Source organism: Lissotriton helveticus, chromosome 3_1, assembly GCF_964261635.1.
Source record: "Lissotriton helveticus chromosome 3_1, aLisHel1.1, whole genome shotgun sequence".
Taxonomy (NCBI): Eukaryota; Metazoa; Chordata; class Amphibia; order Caudata; family Salamandridae; genus Lissotriton; species Lissotriton helveticus.
The window spans coordinates 1557347581-1557365046 of NC_136061.1; the positions used below are offsets into that span (position 1 = coordinate 1557347581).

Genomic DNA, 17466 nt, shown 5'->3' on the forward strand with positions numbered 1-17466 from the left:
TTTAAAAAAGAGCCTAACACGGTGGGCATATTATTTGGATGGCGAGACACCACTGTTGTCATCAAGCAATACTCTCAAGTGGGAAAGTTTTAGAATTAAAACTAGGAAACTTGAGTTCTGGTCCTTGCTTTACCACTTTACCAAATGTCTGTTCAGATATTGATGCAAGCTTATGTATTGAGTCACTCTCACCGTTTTCTCGCAGATGTTGTACGTTTTCTCTAGCAAGAGCTTGCTGAGTTATGATTTCTTCACTTTCATAGCCGGTTGCAGTAATGCAGGTCTCCTGACTGCTAACATCAGAGAGAGCTGCTGAGAAGGAATAGTTTCCCTCCCCTACCAGCAAGATGTGGCGTCCCAACTTCATGGCGGCAAATACCTGCAAAAATAAGCCAACGTCAGTTCTCATTAACACAGTTGTATTCGCCTTTCTACAAGGGTAAATACATTAAACGATGAGAAATAAGGTGCAAGACTAAAAGTGAGAATAGTGGAAAAGAAAACCAATGGGGTAAAAAGGAATGATACCAAGAAGAAAGGATAACAAGAGAGGGAATGAGAGGAATGAAGAAGAAATGGCATGAAGAACGAATGACGGGAAGGAATAAAAAAGAGAGGACGAAACATGAATGAGAAGCAGAAGGAATAAAAGCAAACAAATTCAACTTGCGGGGAAAACGATTGCAGAAGAAGCAATGAGTTATACGGAGGCATGGAAAGGAAGAATTTAGGAAAGGGAATGAGAGTAATAAATAAGAATAAGGAGATAAGGAAAGGTGAAAAGGAGTACAGAAAAATAAGGAACGAGAAAATAAATTAATGAGTGGAAGAAAAAAAGATGGACGAAGGAATGAGTAAAAAGGAATTACATGTAAGAAATAGGGATAAGAAGATGTTATGAGAGAAAAAAATGGAATGGGAATAAGGAACAAGAGAAGGAGCGAATTAAAATAAAAGAAAAATGAGAGGAAGAAGTACATAATAAAGGAAGAATTAGGTAAGAAAGATGTAACTGGAAAAAGAAAACATTGGGAAAGGGATAGAAGAAAGGAGGAGGAATGAGACTGAAAATTAGGAATGAAGGGATCAGAGGAACAAGTAAGGAATTAGTTGGAGATAGGAATGTGAGAATTAAGAAGAATGAAGAAACAATACGAGGAGGAATAACAGTGATGAAGAAAGAGGAATGAAGGATGTAAAACAGAGGGAGACTAATTAAAGGAAGGAAGAAAACGGGAAAAGTGACACAAGGAAAAGAATAATGTGAGGAAAAGGAAAACAAAGAAAAAGAATAAGAAAAGGAGAGGCAACAAGGGCCTAAAAGTAATGGAAATAATTGAAAAATTAGAAAAGAATAAAACTGAACATAGAAAATAAAGAATAGGAATGGAAGCTCCAAATTTAATAATTATTTAATATACCGCATACCCGCATCTATATCACCCTGCTCTTCCAGATCCTACCCATGAAGCCAATACCCTACCAAACTTCTCAACACCCTTCAGCCACTTCCAGGTGCAGGTGTCTGTTGCAAGTACCCAGATAAACTCCCAAACATCTCTGGTTGCTCGGCCACGTAAATGAAAAACAGACTTTTTGTTATTTAACCCGGATATCAATGTGGCAGCAGGATGGCCATCTTGGAATAGGAATTTTCATATTCTCATCTTCAAGAAAAATGTTTCTTATTCTCGAGCATTTACATACAACATAATGGTTGCGCCACTCACAAATGGATTTAAAACAAAAGGTTTACTTTTGTACATTGAATTGCAAGGGACATTTAGTAGTTTTAGACTATACTGCATGCCTTGAAATAGTAATTACTTCATCTGCCTCTTCAAACAATTCTTATCAGTGTTATTTAAAAGAAGCAGGACCATTCGAAGATGGTCGCTTTATTAAGTTATAAGAAGTACACGCTGTGTGACATCAGTCTTACATCTATGTATCGAAGTTCTGCTTCGCAGAGGGCTTCTGCTTCATAGATAGATTTGGTGTCCTGCTTTCAACAAACCCACGCTCCACCATGAGAGCGGACTAATTCAGCAAAACCTTGCACTAGCTGCGATTACCATCATGAGTCAGCCGTACATATATTGTGGCCGTGCTTGGATTTTAAGGAGAGTTTGCTTGCTAAAATCATTATTTAACACCTTGTAAATAAGATTCAGTTGGCCGGCTATGATCCATGTAGAGCATGTAGTGCTCTAACAATGAACTCACCTGTCGATCCATGAAATTTATCATGGCCATCAACAAGCCCTATAAAGTTACCAGAACTCAGGCAATCACTTAACTTATGAGGAGGTCAATGGGGAGTGGCAGACTGAAATAGTGTCTTAACCACTTCGGCGCTCATGACGAGCCCAGCTCGTCATGAGTTACGCCGCTCGCACGCTGATGACGAGCTGAGCTCGTCATGTAACGCGGCATTTTTAAAAACGCAGTGCGCAGCGGGAAAACCGCTAGCGCGCATGCGGTTAAGGAACAGGTTCCATGCCCTTCACCTTGCGTCACTTCATTGAGACATGTCATCCTTCTACCCTCTTATCACACTTTGAGGACAAACCACTCTTGATCAGTCTTACACTTTCCAACTTGAATTTCATAGCTGCTCATTTGTCTTTTATATATGTAATGTTAGATTCAATTAGTCTTTATTCGATGATAAACAATCATAAAAGGCACTTATAAACAGCAAGAAGTGACTTTTTAAAACAATTAAAATGACATGATAAAATTCAATAAAATTCCATTAAAAAAAAGACATGTCAAGCAAATAATACATGTACTAAAACCTTTTGTCTTATGACTAGATAACAGTTCCTAGAAGGAAAGGAATAACCATAGTTACGCAGGTTTAGGTAAAAAAAAAAAAAGAAATGTTCACAATCTTATAAGCTTATAAGCAGGTTAGATTAGGAGAGACTAAAACACCATAGCTCATTGAAACCAATTACATAGTTACATAGTTGATTAGTGCCCTGCATCCTATTCCATCTTATGGCCCACGTCCAGCTCCAAAATTTGGCCACAGCAATAACTATGACTTCGCTGGTATCAGATTTTAGAATGCGCAAAGTCGTTTAGCCAGATCTTGTTCCTATTTTAGCACAAACTGGCTTGAGCCATTTATGGCAAGGGGCCTTATATGCAGAGCAAACAAAAAGAATATGCGGCAAGGTCTCATCCTCACATGGAAAAAATATAAGGAGGCCACCTATCTGGATTTGTTTGGGACCAGGGGGAATAAGCAGAAAAACAAGTAATGGCCCAAAATACAAACACTAATGTCAAGCTTTCAAAACATCTAAATAAGAAGTGTCATGGATTTTTCAGAATATGAACCTGATTATTAATAATCAGTTACGGGAGAGGCAAAGTGTTCTAATTTGGCTAGTGAACCAACGTTTATACAAAACTAACACAATTTGTTCAATGTAGATAAAGAGGCTGTTCTCAAGAGTTTAGGTTAAAAAGCGTGTAAATATTTTTATTTCATACAACTGTGCAGCTAGTTTGGTATGTCAATGCATTAAAAACATAAAACAAGAATCAAAGAAACAAACAAACAAACAAATTGATTCTTGTTTTATGTTTTATATTTTAAAAATGTTGTATTGATTGTCAAAATTACTGTGATTTATCTTCATTCATGTTTTTAATGTACTGACATACCGAACTACTTGCACAGCTGTATGAAGACATTTGTTTCTTTGTTTCTTGCCTTATATTTTATACATTTTGTATTGATTGTTAAACTTATTGTGACTTGGATTGATTCATGTTTTTAATGCATTGACATACCAAACTAGCTGCACAGTTGTACGAAATAAAAATAAAAATATGTACACGCTTTTTAACCTAAACTACTAAGTTTAAGGTAGGAACTGTTGAGCTGATACTGCCAAGACAAAGAGAACTAAAAGTTACTCCAAATAACTAAATAACAGCTTGCCGTTGATTATGAGTCTGGTTAACCTAGATTTGCCCACATGCCATAATGTGCGATTTTCCATAATTGGTCACTAGGTCCACCAACAACCTTAGAGAATTTGGGGTATGGGCTAAGAGGACTGTGTCATCGGCTAGAGCACCTGCGTGCCTGCGATCCTAGGGTTGCAAAGAAGTACCCTTGTTGCACCCCTAGCATTAAGGAAAATTCAGGAGACATTTCACCGTTGACGCTCATGCATACTTTCGCTATTAAATCTGCATGCCCAGAGTGCAAGAAATTCACTAGAGGGAACTCTGCTAAATCCAGAATCATCATCCACAGCTCGGTCCTGTTTACTGAATCAAATGCATTGGTTTGGTCCACGAGGCCAGGTAAATGGGGGAGCCTCTGGCATGAATGTATTTACTTACTATCTAACTCAAATTCAGGCACTGCTCCGCCGTGCCCAGCCTTGGACAAAATCCAAATTGTAAAGGCGAGAGAATATCATTGCCTCGAGCCCAAATGACAAGATGATTGGAAACCGCTCTCCCTATGATTTTGATTGTGCTATTGATCAGTGAAATAGGTTGATAGCATTTAGGAGACGAGCGATCTTTTTTGAATATAGGGACAATAGAAGATATGGTCCAAGAATGGGGAATATTTGAATTAAGGGAGCTACTGAAAAGATTTGTAATAAGGGGTCCCCATTTGCTCATAGATACTTGCCACAAATGTTGACGGTCCAACCATGGCAGATCTTTTCCCCAGGTATTCTCCGGAATCAGCAGGTCCTCCTCCTTGCTCCGATCAGTGCCCAATACCATAATGCAATTTCTTTTCTCTTTGGGGAATTCTGTAACATTGAGGCTTCTAGGATTTTGTTTCCACTGCACTTCTCCTTCAGAGTTTTTACCCATCCAGAAAGTTGATACAACTTGAATTTTGAAAGGGATGCATTTGTACTTGTACATAGAGACTCCCAGTCTGTTAAAGTGTTCTTAACTAATTATTGGCCCCATACTTCATAACCTGCTGTTTTTAGTGATGTTGGTCCATTGTGAAATCTGCTACTCTAAGGAGAAATCACCTATTTACTTCCCACAGAGCCTACTGGATGCCGAAGCGCCTATCCAAATTCAGTGGCAGTAACACGAAATCCTGCCCTAAATGTGGCCTACCAAGGGCGGACGATGTGCACATGTTCTGGCTGTGCCCCCAGCTCAGTGGCTTCTGGCAGGAAGTGAGTAAAATCCTAGAAGCAGTACTGAGAAGACCACTCATAGTAAGTATGGATCTTGTTATTTTTGGGGTCTGCCGGCAAGAGGGAGTAACACCCTTAACAAGGAAAGAAGAGAACTTGTTGTTTATGTTGATTCTGCTTGCGCAAAGGGAACTCTGCATTAAGTGGATAAGACCAGTCTCCCCTACGCACTTAGAATGGGTGGCTCCCATAAACAGAGTAAATAAGTGGGATAGGAAAGGGAAACCCAGTAGGAAATACAACTATTGGGAGGTTTGGGAGGATTCACAGTTTGCAAACTAATTGGGTGATTGAACACACTGACATGCTAAGCCCTATTAATTTCCAATGATTATGCAATGGCAATATGTCCACAAGCATGATGCTTGGGAGAGTGGCCAAGGTGGCCAGCTCCCCCACTTCGAAATAAAAGTATTGAAAGTGTCATGAACGTAAGGGGACCCGACTTTGTAAGTACACATAGCGAGACTCCCCAACTCCAGGTGTGGCTAAGGTTCGGACAGCTGAGAAGCGGGTCCCTGATAACTTCAGGTACACTGTATTGCAGAATGAGGGGGAAAAAAATAAAAAAATAAGGGGTCCCCATAGGTCAGGCATCCACTTTATGAGGTCAATTGGGACGCTATCTGGGCCTGGTGATTTCAAACCTGTGCACAGCTGTATTGCTGACTCTACTTCTGGAAGAGATATAAGAAGAGGCAGGGATGGTTGCAACCTGTTATGGAGAGCATGTACCACGTCTGAACGTCATATATGGCAGTAAAGTGCAAGACCCAGGCAGATCCTGATGTTGCACTGCAAAAGAGTTTTTTCTGGGGGTATTCCTACATCTAATTTTCTTTACCACGTCCCAAAATAGCTTGCTGACTTTCCCTACTGCCGCAGTTTCCAATAGTTCCCAGTCACGTTTGTGTAACTCCTCTTTCCTGGATTTAAGAATGAATTTATATTCTCGACATGCATCCCAAACTTAGTGCCATGGCGGTCCACGCCTTCCTCAATCTACGGTTGGATGCTGAGCAATGCGCATCGACCCATCGCGGTGCCCCTTTATCAGGGCGAGAAGGTCGAAGCAGGGCCGGTTTAATGCATTGAGTTAGGCTGTTATAATATGTTACTATAGCCTCTCTCCTGGTGTCTGCCAGACAACGAGGAACAGTTCCTGATGCGATTTTAATAACGTTGCCAAGGTTTCAACTGGATTTTTAAGGTGCCAAATAAGCCTTAGACCATTGGTAGAGTGTTGGGTGAAGGGGATTGCATTGGTGTTAAGCTGATCTCTACTCAGTGGAAATTGGGCTAAAACTCAGTCAGTAAGATCTCCCCTTTGGAGAACCAAGTTATAAAATTAGTGTTCCCAAACATATAATCAATAGGTGAGGCACGAACAGTCCCTCTAAAAGATAGTAATGATGTTACAACCCTCTGTCTCATATAAATCGACTCAATCGTGCACCGCTAGATGTCTATCCAGGAAACGTCCTTTAGGACGAAGCTGGAAACACGCAGTGCTTTCACAGCGCCGGCAACAGAATGAATGCGTCTGTTGTGCAGACTGGTGTTGGAATAGTAAATTAAACTATTCCAATACACCTAAGGCAAGTCGTTAAAATGACTTGCGTGCAGAACAAATGCATGCTAAAGACACATTCGTTCAAATGATGGAGTTCCGAAGACATGCATGAAAAACACATTCGGAATTAGGAATTCCGTCATACATCGGTCTATTCCGTTTGATCCCCTTGTTGTCACATGTGGTTCCATACCCTGTCACAGAGTCTCCTGGCTCCCAGTTAAATCCCTTCAACGTAACATTTAAATCACCAGACAAAAAAATAATAAAACTGTACTTGTTTATTTTTTTCCATTGTTTGTCGCTTAGAAACAAGGTTAAACAAATGGGTGAAATGAGTGCCAAGGCTGCCCGGGGGGCCACGTAGGAGACCCTCCAATAGGGCGGCCGCCTTAGTGCCACAGGAAGGCACAGGAGTCAGCAGACTAGGCTCTCTGGGCTAGGGACCAGGGGGCCAGCTGGCCGTGTCACTTCTGGCCGTGGGGGGGTGGAAGGACAAGGGTACAAATGCCTTCCCCGTCCACTGTGCAGCCTCTTGACCACTGCCCATCTCGCTGTTTCCCGCCCTACCGCTTACCCTGCGGACGGTCAAAGGGTGGTAGAGGGAGGGGAAGAATCTAACTTATTGTTTTGTGTTGCAGGAGGAGTTACAGGGCGATCCAGACTCTGCAAGGTACAGAAGGGTACTTTATGCAGCAGCACAACAAGGGTGCTAAGCCAAGGATACCAAGGGATGTCTTAGCGTTGTCCCCTGGAAGAACGACGGCGCCCCGTTAGTCCTACGGGCGGTTGTGGGTCTGAGCAACCAGGGGCTGCCTGGAACGCTCCGCCCACCTTTTGGGGGGCATGAGTAAGGGTGTGGTCTGGCGATCCACTGATGGGAGGGTTGGCCCCTCCCAAAATTGGTAAGCACCAATTGGCGACGGCCACGGTGTAATTTGGCTCATCAGGCGTGCAGGCGGCATAGGGGCTGGCCTGCCCTTTGATTGCCAGTAAGATAACCCACCATGTTGGCATATTTGTAATGCAAATAAACCTGCAGCAATTTTCTCCACTAACAAGGTGTCTTGTGGTTTATTTATGTATGTTGCTGTATGAGAACTAAGGAGTGTTGCCAGTATTGGCACTATACAAATAGTATTCGTAAAATCAGTGGCGTAGCTAGACCTTACACTGCCTGTGGTAGTCCTTGCGGCAGCCACATTGAGGAGCGGGGGGAGGGGGAGCTGCCGGATTCCTCGGCCTGCTACAGTCCAGCGACGGCCGCACTGATGAAGGGGCGGGGGGAGGAGATTGCTGCTCCGAAACTAATTCAACTGGGTAAAGTCATTGTTGTAAACAACCACCAGCTGCTCCGTATGACGATCTCTGCCCCATATCTTTCTGGTAGATTACTGAGCTTCTTCAGTTTCCACAGTAATGTGGAGCCTACTAGGAAGCAATGGCTTGAGTGTGCACAATGACTTTTCAGATGGCCTACCTGTCTGCTTCTGCATCACTGTGAGGTTTTCACAGTAGGTCAGAGTATTCTACGCAGCCGCTCACCTGAAACAAGACTCCAAGCATAGAAAATAGCAAGTAGTAGGGACCCTTACCTCGAAAAGAAATTCAGGCCCCTTGAATCATAATTCAGGCTTGGTGCTCTTGTCTGTCAGGAAGGCATTCATGCCTATATAGAACCTTCTGTTGGATGGATCCAATGCATCTGTTTGCCAGGTTTTCCAGTCTCAACTGTACCCACAGAAACAGATGCTGCAGTTCCGGATGAAGGGTGAACACTATCACGTATGGTTCAGCTGTAGTTTGTTGGTAGATGAAAATGGTGCAGTTTCAGAGTACACCTAAAAAAATTAAAACATAAAAAATGCTTATTACTACATACCCTGTCACCAGTTGTCAATTCTGTGAAAGCATACCAAAATGGAGGGCAAAAGAAAACAAAATGTAGTAAGAAGCAACCCTTTTTTTATTTATTTTTTTACCACATTACATTTCACCTCCGAGGGAAATACAACCACCAAATATATCGGATAGAATCGTGTGCTGATCAGCAAAAAAAGACCAGAACTAAGGGGTTCTAGAGATGCAGCATAGCTGTGATTATCAACAGATTGATTCTTCATGTGTAACAAAAGCACAGAGGTTTCACATGCCACATTGCCTATGCATAAGCAACTCCCAGACTGAAATTTCATGTTTTTGAACTTTTGTACAAGAGGGTCAACCAAAAAGTATAATTATAAATCTTATGTTGGGTGACCAACAATGCACATTGTACACAAAGCGCCAGCACTCTCAGGCGCTACTTTCCGTCCTCCAGCTCAGCCCAGGTTCTCGTGTCACTTGGATTATCCCAGTCTACCTCTGACTGACCCATGTGGTGGATGGTCCACCACTGACCAACAGACTTGGGCCACATGTACGAAATCATTTTGTGATTGTGAATTCTGCAAATTCAGAGTTTGCACCCACAAAATGGCATTTCTGTGCACATTAATCCCATTTTGCCAGTCAGTAAAGCGTTTCCAACTGGTAAAATAACCTGACAGTTTCCTCTTTGTGAATGCAAACATAATAGGGCTGCTTTTTCTTACAGGCCACCGCCCTTGTGATTGTAGACAGCTGGGTTGCAGATTGCAACTTTCCTAGTTAATATTCATTATGGAGGTCATTCTGTAAACTCATGTGCCAAGAGACTTTGCAATGGAACTTATTAGTATAGAAGTCGTTTTGCAAAATGAAGGCTGATCCCAAAAAGTCAGTGCACAATTTGCAACCACCGTTTAGTACATCTCTCCCTAAAAACCCAAACAGATTGAAGCATACCATGTAGAGGCGTGGAAAGACTCAACATTAAGTCAACTTGACAACTTTGGGCTCTCTCCTCAGCTGCGTCAGACTTCTTTCGCTGTATATGTTCACAGTCGTTATTTGTACCTTTAAATGAAAAAATATGTTCCTAAAGCTGTGTTTACTAGGTTGCACCTTACCCCCCATTTACTTCTGAGCAAACACGGTCTTCTCATAGGGTCCTCTTTGCTCACAATACAACATGGTCCAGTGGCTTGAATAAGGGCTACGTCAGCCACCAGCTAGGCTACTGGTATCTTTTCAGCTCACCCCTAGTAAGAGAACAGTTAGGAAAGGTAGGATTACAGAGCATACAGGTGCCAAAGGGAATGGGTGTGTGTCAGCGAGCACAGAAGACAGGAGGGGGAGAGAAAGCACAGTGGGCAGAGTATATAAAGGTAAAATGCACATAACCCTTAAGATAAAGAGAGAGGGAGGGTAGAGAGTCGATTTAAGCTACCCTGGCATTCTTCCAGTGTGCTGTGCTTTCTCAGTGCTGCAAACAGTGCTGTTACACCAGACCCAGGCCTCCGTGCTCTCTGTTCTATACCCAGCAGTGGTGGCAGGAGCATGGCATAGGCCAGTGAATGCTGACCTGCTGCTCTGGTTGTTCCTCTACATGTGCTGTGCTCACAACCTAAACCTACTGCCCCTTACTGCAGTGCTATGCACCTCTGATCTCTGTTCTACCCAGCTTGTGGAGGGGAGGAAATGCGGAGTTATGAAAAGAGAGTCAGAGCACTCCTTGACCCTCCGAATCATGGCAGAAAGAGGGAGAGAACAGACTAGTCAGCCAAACATGTATCTTTACATTAAGGAAGGACTCCCAGAGCAGGGATGTATAGACAGGGGACTACGGCCCTCTGGACATCCTAGGACAGGACATTATGGACTGCACGGCAGCCAAAGCCCATTTATATTTCCAGGACAAAGCTGGCTCTGAAGCACAAGTCTATCCATAGTCCAGCAAGTGACTGTAACTGTGGTTCCTTTATTCACAGGAGAGGACAGAACTGTGTGAGTAGTTAAACCACTGTACTTCAGGGACTTGGCCATGCAGGTGTACTTGTGACTACATGCGAGGGACGCCCTCAAGGGAAAGGTGCCCTCAATCATGGTTAGGTTAACCCTCCACCCTCACTTTGTTCTTGGTGGGATTTACAGTTTGTATTCGTGGCACTGCAATCAGATTGCCGAAAAATGAGTCAAGAAACATTGTTGCCCTGTCTAGTGAGATCTGCATACCCATGTTGCCAAAGACGTATGCTAAAGAACATTATTTGTAAGGTGTCTTACCATACATGACGTGCTGGAGCGCAAATGGCAGTCAAATACAGATGAAAGCTGATAGCTCATCTATCAAGCATAACCTCGATTAAATATACATGTAAGGCAGTCACATGTTACACTGGATGTTTATAGTGACTTATGCCCGTTCACATAAGCTAAATGAATAGGATTGTTTTCTGTTATCAAGACTTGCAGACGAGCGAGGTTAGAGGACCAAGGTGTCATGCGTGGATTCAATGAGTAAGACTGGGATTTTTTGTCAAAGAATCGCAATGAATGCATGTGGAACTGAAACGCAGCACACCACACTGTGCTCCGAAGTATTATCTGATGTACATACGCCCAGGAGAGACTACTAGATGTGTGTTTAGCTCACAGCTCTAAAGAGGGGCATAATATCAAAATCGTATTTCAACAATTCCCATAAAATAATCCCATTAACAGGCTAAAAACAGATCAAATAAGGGACAACTTACCTTTGTACCAATTACATTTCTTTGTACAAAGGAGAAGGTAGTGTAGCACGGAGGGTGGGAGGATGGATAGCAAATTAAAATGGCTATCATTGGAATGGACAATAACACATTTGGACACCACGTTGTTGATGAATGAAGTTTGCAGCCCAAGAAAGTGTTATTTAAAGCTATTTCAAAAGCTCATCTCCAATAAAGTTCACACTAACAATAATAAGTACAAACAGATGCGATTTAATCCCCCATAGACATTAAAATGAATACTTAAGCTTTTAAACAATCACTAAGTAAGAGGTTAGTGAAGGAAAAGGAAGTCTGTGAAGTGATCACTGCACGCTTGGTGGCCCAAGTTGTCTACGGCGGGCTTGTGGTGGATAGATGTGATGCGGGCAACTGTACTGGCTCTCAGGAAAGCAGGTAGGAGATGAACCTAGCACAAAAGCATTAAGGAGGAAATGTGGTTGGAGTCTATATTCTGAGCAGTGTGAGTGAAGATAATGTCAGGTGCCTGTTACCATTAATTCTTGTTGTATGGGTGGGTTTCTGAAAGATAAATATACACTTTGCATTAGGCTACGGCTTAACTGTTAGAATGTCATATATTAGTTCTTGATGCTTCAAGTCACAGATGAGGGCTTTGCAAGCTCAAGTGTATTATTCAACTTAAGTCGAGTTGTGTTGTTGGCAGGATGGAACCGTTTTGGGTGAGTGCTGTTTACACCACATACACATCACAAAAAAAGGAAAAAAAACAATCACCTAACCTTTGTCAAGCTGCTTGTGTCTATCATTCGCTCAAATGGACAGGTATCTGTGTAGGGAACTGATGCACTTTTAACCCCTAATGCGGAGTAGACCCATGAGAGTGCCTAAGGTGTAATGCTGCTCGTTAAAGTAAGCTAATCAGTCACTACAAAATGAGTTCCCAAAGAAATTAATTTGACAAATTGATGGTGTAATGTGACATTTTGCACTGTTTTGATTTTTTGCTCTAGTTTGATTCATACTTATTAGCATACTCATTATATAAGCTGCATTTTTTGATTGATGTGATTGTTTGTTTGTATCCAATTGTGCCTTAGGCAAACATGTAAAGAAAAATGCATTAAAATGTAAAACATGGCAATGAAATAGCCAAGACCAGGTAAAAAGCACTTCTATTGGTCTAATAACTGCTAAAATAAAAGGCAGGAGCTAAAACAAAGAATGTATGTTGTTACCACGCATACTTTTACAACGCATGCCTTTACCACGCAACTTTTACAACGCAAGTCGTTACAACGACTTGCGTTGGGGGGGCTGGATAGTGAATAGTTTCATTTACTATTCCAACTCCAGTCCCCGTGGATAGTAGGGAAGGTTTTGGATAGTAAATTAAACTATTCCCTATCCTACAGTGCCCCCCAGCGCAAGTCGTTGTAACGATTTGTGTTGTAAAAGTTACGTGGTAAAGGTAGTGCGTGGTAAAAGTTGCGTTGTAAACGCTGTTTACCTAAAAAAAGTGGTCAGATTCCTTTTGTTTAAAAAAAAAAAAGCTCTTTAATGTGAAGCGGTAAAAAGGTTAAAAAAAAGCTAGAGGTTAACATTTATCCAGAATTTTTTTTCATGCGGACAGAATAATAAACATGTGGTGACACAGACCAAAAATGCAGCATAACGCTAGCGCAAAAGACCATAATCACAATGGAAATCTCCATTGGCGAGAGGACAGCCTGATTGGGGCGAGGTGACAGCCTGATTGGAGCCAGAAGTGTAGCTATGCACACCAGGGGTGTCAGAGATGTACTGACGCGAAGCACCATCGGTACATATCCTGGCAGCCATCCTGGAACGAGCTACTCCATGTTGCGCAACATGACGTTGTTTGTTAAATTTGGGTTCCCTGGCGGAGTCAGTTCAAGCAGACGGATGGGGGAGAGTTCAGTGTTAATGAACGAGAAAATAAAGATTAGGCATGTTTTTAGAAGCTAAGAGTTAAACTCATGTTAGATGATCCTTGAAGGAAAAAAGAAACCACTTCACTCAGGAGTTAACAAGTTGGTGAAAAGATTACCAACAATTGTTCCTATATCGAGAGGAGCTACTGTCGTTATTTTAAAAGGTTTTAAAATGTTTTTAAACATTTCTAGGAGTGCGTGATATGCGCAAAATGGCCACCTTTGTTTTTTTACCTTAGTCTGAGCCAGCTCAACGGAGAGCTGATGATATGCAATGTGGAGACCCTCTGAGTGGGCTACTTGTGGAGTTGGAAGAGTATTCACCCGCTCTATGCTGGAGATAACATGGCGCTGCAGTGCAAAGAATGCCTAGATGATGGCTGGCTGGTGTGAGGAATGCATGTCTGACAATTGAGTCAAATGTGTCCCAAGTGTATTTTGGCATTGTTGATTCTCCCTCATAGACCTGTGTAAAAGCTTGGTATTACTGTGACCCGCCTCAACCTAAGAGATCCTGATAGAGCGGATAGTAGGGGAAGGGCCAGGGAGGAGTTGGAATATCCCACCCAAATGGAGCAGCTTCTCTGGATTCCCATACAAGGTCCCAGCACCTTTTTGTAATGTAGAGGATAATATCTGGAGACGTTCATGTGGTGGGGAAACATAACAGCAAAACTGAAGGGTGATTTATTTAAATACCTCCGGTGAGGAGGAGTGAAACAAAGGGGACAAATCATATAGAGGGATCAATTGCCTACTATAACAATTTGTATTACTTGGCCTTTTCTATACGCAATAAGCAAAAACACTTAAATTAGTATTTTAACTTATGTTAGCCTAATGAGTTAGATTGTTGTTTTAATTTGCTGTGTTAGAGTGATAGCAGCAAACATGTTACCCCCCCACCCCCCATTTTTTGTCAGAAGCAAGTGAATCTGTTAACCTGGAAGCAGTGGAAGAAGATTTTTTACTTCTAGCTAATAGTCAAAGGTAAATAAAAATTCACGACTTTAAGAAAACAGAATGTCCTACCGCACAGTTTGGAGGTGAAGCGATGGAACAACTATGAGAATAGCCCAGGGATACCTGTAGAAGGAGGTGATGGAGAAGTATATGATGCTTATGAATTGACGTTTCCGATGCTTGAAATGCATCTTGGACCTAGAATGAACATGGTGCTGGAGAGACAGAAGTTAAATGCCAAAGTGCCAGGCAGACGAGAACAAGAGGATAATTTTGAAGCTGCTTCTAGGAACTTATCTCACACTAGCAAGTTTGGAGAAGGATAAGTTACTTACCGGTAATCCTAGTTCTCTTCCAGGGGTATTCAAATCAAAGTCATAAGCACTTGAATATTCCCGCCCATGTGTGGGGACCCCGGAAAAAAAAAAAAAAAAAAAATATATATATATATATATATACACACACATACATACACACACGTATGCATTGATTTTTTAAACAATCAATGCAGCCTTCCAGACACAACAGGCTAAGCAAACCTCCAAACTGTAAAGTATGACATTCTGTTTTCTTAAAGTCATGAATTTTTATATACCTTTGACTATTAACTAGAAGCCAAAAATCTTCTTCCAATGCTTCCAGGGTAACAGATTAATTTGCTTCTGACAAAAAATGGGGGATGTTACATGTTTGCTGCTGTCATTCTAACAAAGTAAATTAAAACAACAATCTAACTTATTAGGCTAACGTAAGTTAAAATACAAATTGGTGCAAATGTCAAGATTTTACAGCATTGCTTCGCCTGTTGTGTCTGGAAGGCTGCATTGATTGTTTAATACAAAAAAATATATATATATTATATATATAGAGCTGTATATATATATTTTCATATATAATTTTTATATATTTTCCGGGGTCCCCGCGCATGGGTGGGAATATTCAAGTGCTTGTGACTATTGATGAGGATCCCATGGAAGAGAACTGGCAGATACTTTTATTATGGATCAGTTAACTTGTTGGCCCAACGATCCCAAGGAGCAGGGAAACTTATTGTCGAAGAGTACCTTATATATATGGTACAGTCCACTGTATGGAACATATGGCAGTGTCTGAGAAGAAAGGGGGGGGATAAAGAAAGGTGGCATTTCTGTAAAGGAGAATTCAATCCAAAACTGGCGTTGAAAGAAAAGTGAGATGTTTTAAACAATGGAACTTGGGACCCACATTGAATACTGAAGCGCGCTTTTAGAGGAAATATGTGTTTAGAAATTGTGGGATGGTGGGACACTAAGCCAGCGTATGTAGGGTAAAGTTCACATCATAAAAGGGAAAATACTGAAGGGGGGGTGGGGGTGAGACAAAAAAAACTTGTCTTGCAGATGAAAGGGAAAGGAAGTCTGGATTGTGTCAAAGTGTGAAATGCAACACAACAGGAAAAGCATCAAAGTTTTGGGAGATTCAGGATCTCTCTACACACAAGCCGGTGACAAGACGTTTGACACGGGTGACCACATGGGTGAGCTTGAAGAAGCAGATAATATTCCAAATGAATATGGCAAAAGCAAGGATGATCTGGTAGGCGTGTTATACATGGGCGTAATCTTTAGGGGTAGGAACACAGAATAGATGGTGTATCTTGCTAAGAGGGTTGTTCAGCTAGCACCATTAGGGGACCATAGAAAAATAATACGCATGAATGCCAAGAAGAAAATTATGTTGGTATCAAGGTCTTTTGTAGATGAACACTGTCAGAAAAACTGGATTATTAGTTGGGGAGGTTGTGAGACCTCTCCAGGTAATAATGTCGCTATTCCATATTAGGTCCGGTTAGGGTTATTTAAATAAAACCTTAGCTCAGTCCTCGGTAGATGTGGCGCAGAGCAGTTAAGCTTAATTCAAAGGAAAACAAGCACACAGTATTTCTCACTACCAGAACATTTAATAAGAGACTCAACGCAACCAAAATCCCACTCCAATTTATAACAATAGAGTATATTTTTCTCTTCCACTGGACACAAAAATAAAAAAATAAAAATCAGATGGGGGGGGGGGACCATTTTTGAAGCTTTTGTTTATAAATCATTACCTTTCACAACAAAAACTTTGGAAATTGTTTTAAAGTTTTAAATTAGTGCTTTTTACTCTTAGTGGTAGTTTTTAAGCCTGGAACGCAAGGGTTCTGGGCAAAATCAACGTTTCAGGCCGACTGCGATGACAGTTGGAGTCAGATGAAGGCACTGGGTTGGTCCCAGTCAAGATTTTACCCTCACACTTAGTAACTTTTCTGGTTCTATTCCTCATCAACTGCGAGGTCGGCAAGGTCCTCTGAAGCCGAAGTTCGGCCTTACGTTCGAGGCCAACAGTTCTGCGAAGTCCAGTGAAAGCTTTGGTTCTCTTCAAGGCAAACTACAAACTGACAAATAGCTGTAGTCTATGAACCTCAGACTCTGGGCTTCGAAACCATTATGCTTGGCATTGGCTCACAAGGTACAGTCCTGCGGCAAGAAGAAATACACTCTAGCACTAGCCAAGAGTTCAGGACCTGGGAGGGACATAATGGGGGCTTGGATTCGATCTCTCAGCTACACCAGTAGAGTTCAGGGCAAGTCCCGGGAGAACTGGCTCAGCTGGACACAAGCAGTGTTTTGAGGCTGGGAGCCAGGGGTGCCACTTTTATGCTAAGTTCAAGACAATAGGATGGGAGGACTCACTAGCCAATGGGGGAACAATTACCACTAGGCCACCCTACTCACTTTTACATAATTTCCTGCAGAGGTGGCACTAAACAATCCCGCTGTGCATCTTCGTGCCCAAATCCAAGCTGTGGGACACTTCTTCCCTGGAAGAAAGCCATAGGCACATCCCTGAGGTCTATCTAGTCTAATTAGCCACCCATCCTGGAAAACCAATTCTCTAAAGGGGTTTCCCCCTCTGAAGGAGACGCCAGAGTGTCTACCTTCACAAATGATCTGGCAAGCTAAGGTGTGACTCACGATTGCCTCTCTGAAGGTAGGCAATCTGTGGCCACCACCGCAGGGCCATCCTAGAAGGAAGAGGCCACACCCCCTCCCTCCAGCAGACCCTTTGTTCCCCTTCCTGGGACTACTTCGCACCTGTTCTGTTAGCTGGCTGTCTCAGGTGGCAATTTCTGTAGTTAACCAGAAACTGTTACT

At 42.1% G+C, this 17466-nt stretch overlaps 1 protein-coding gene across 2 annotated transcripts in view; it reads right to left on the reverse strand.

Moving 5' to 3' along the window:
• Nucleotides 1–17466, reverse strand: part of FDXACB1 (ferredoxin-fold anticodon binding domain containing 1) — a 149824-nt gene that overhangs the window by 90027 nt on the left and 42331 nt on the right. For both annotated transcript variants that reach the window (XM_078682314.1, XM_078682313.1), the window contains 2 exons: nt 8376–8621; nt 193–379 (listed from right to left, as the gene is read on the reverse strand). In XM_078682314.1, the coding sequence (XP_078538440.1) occupies nt 193–367 (175 nt within the window). In that variant the 5' untranslated portion in view covers nt 368–379; nt 8376–8621. The remainder of the gene's footprint in view (nt 1–192; nt 380–8375; nt 8622–17466) is intronic.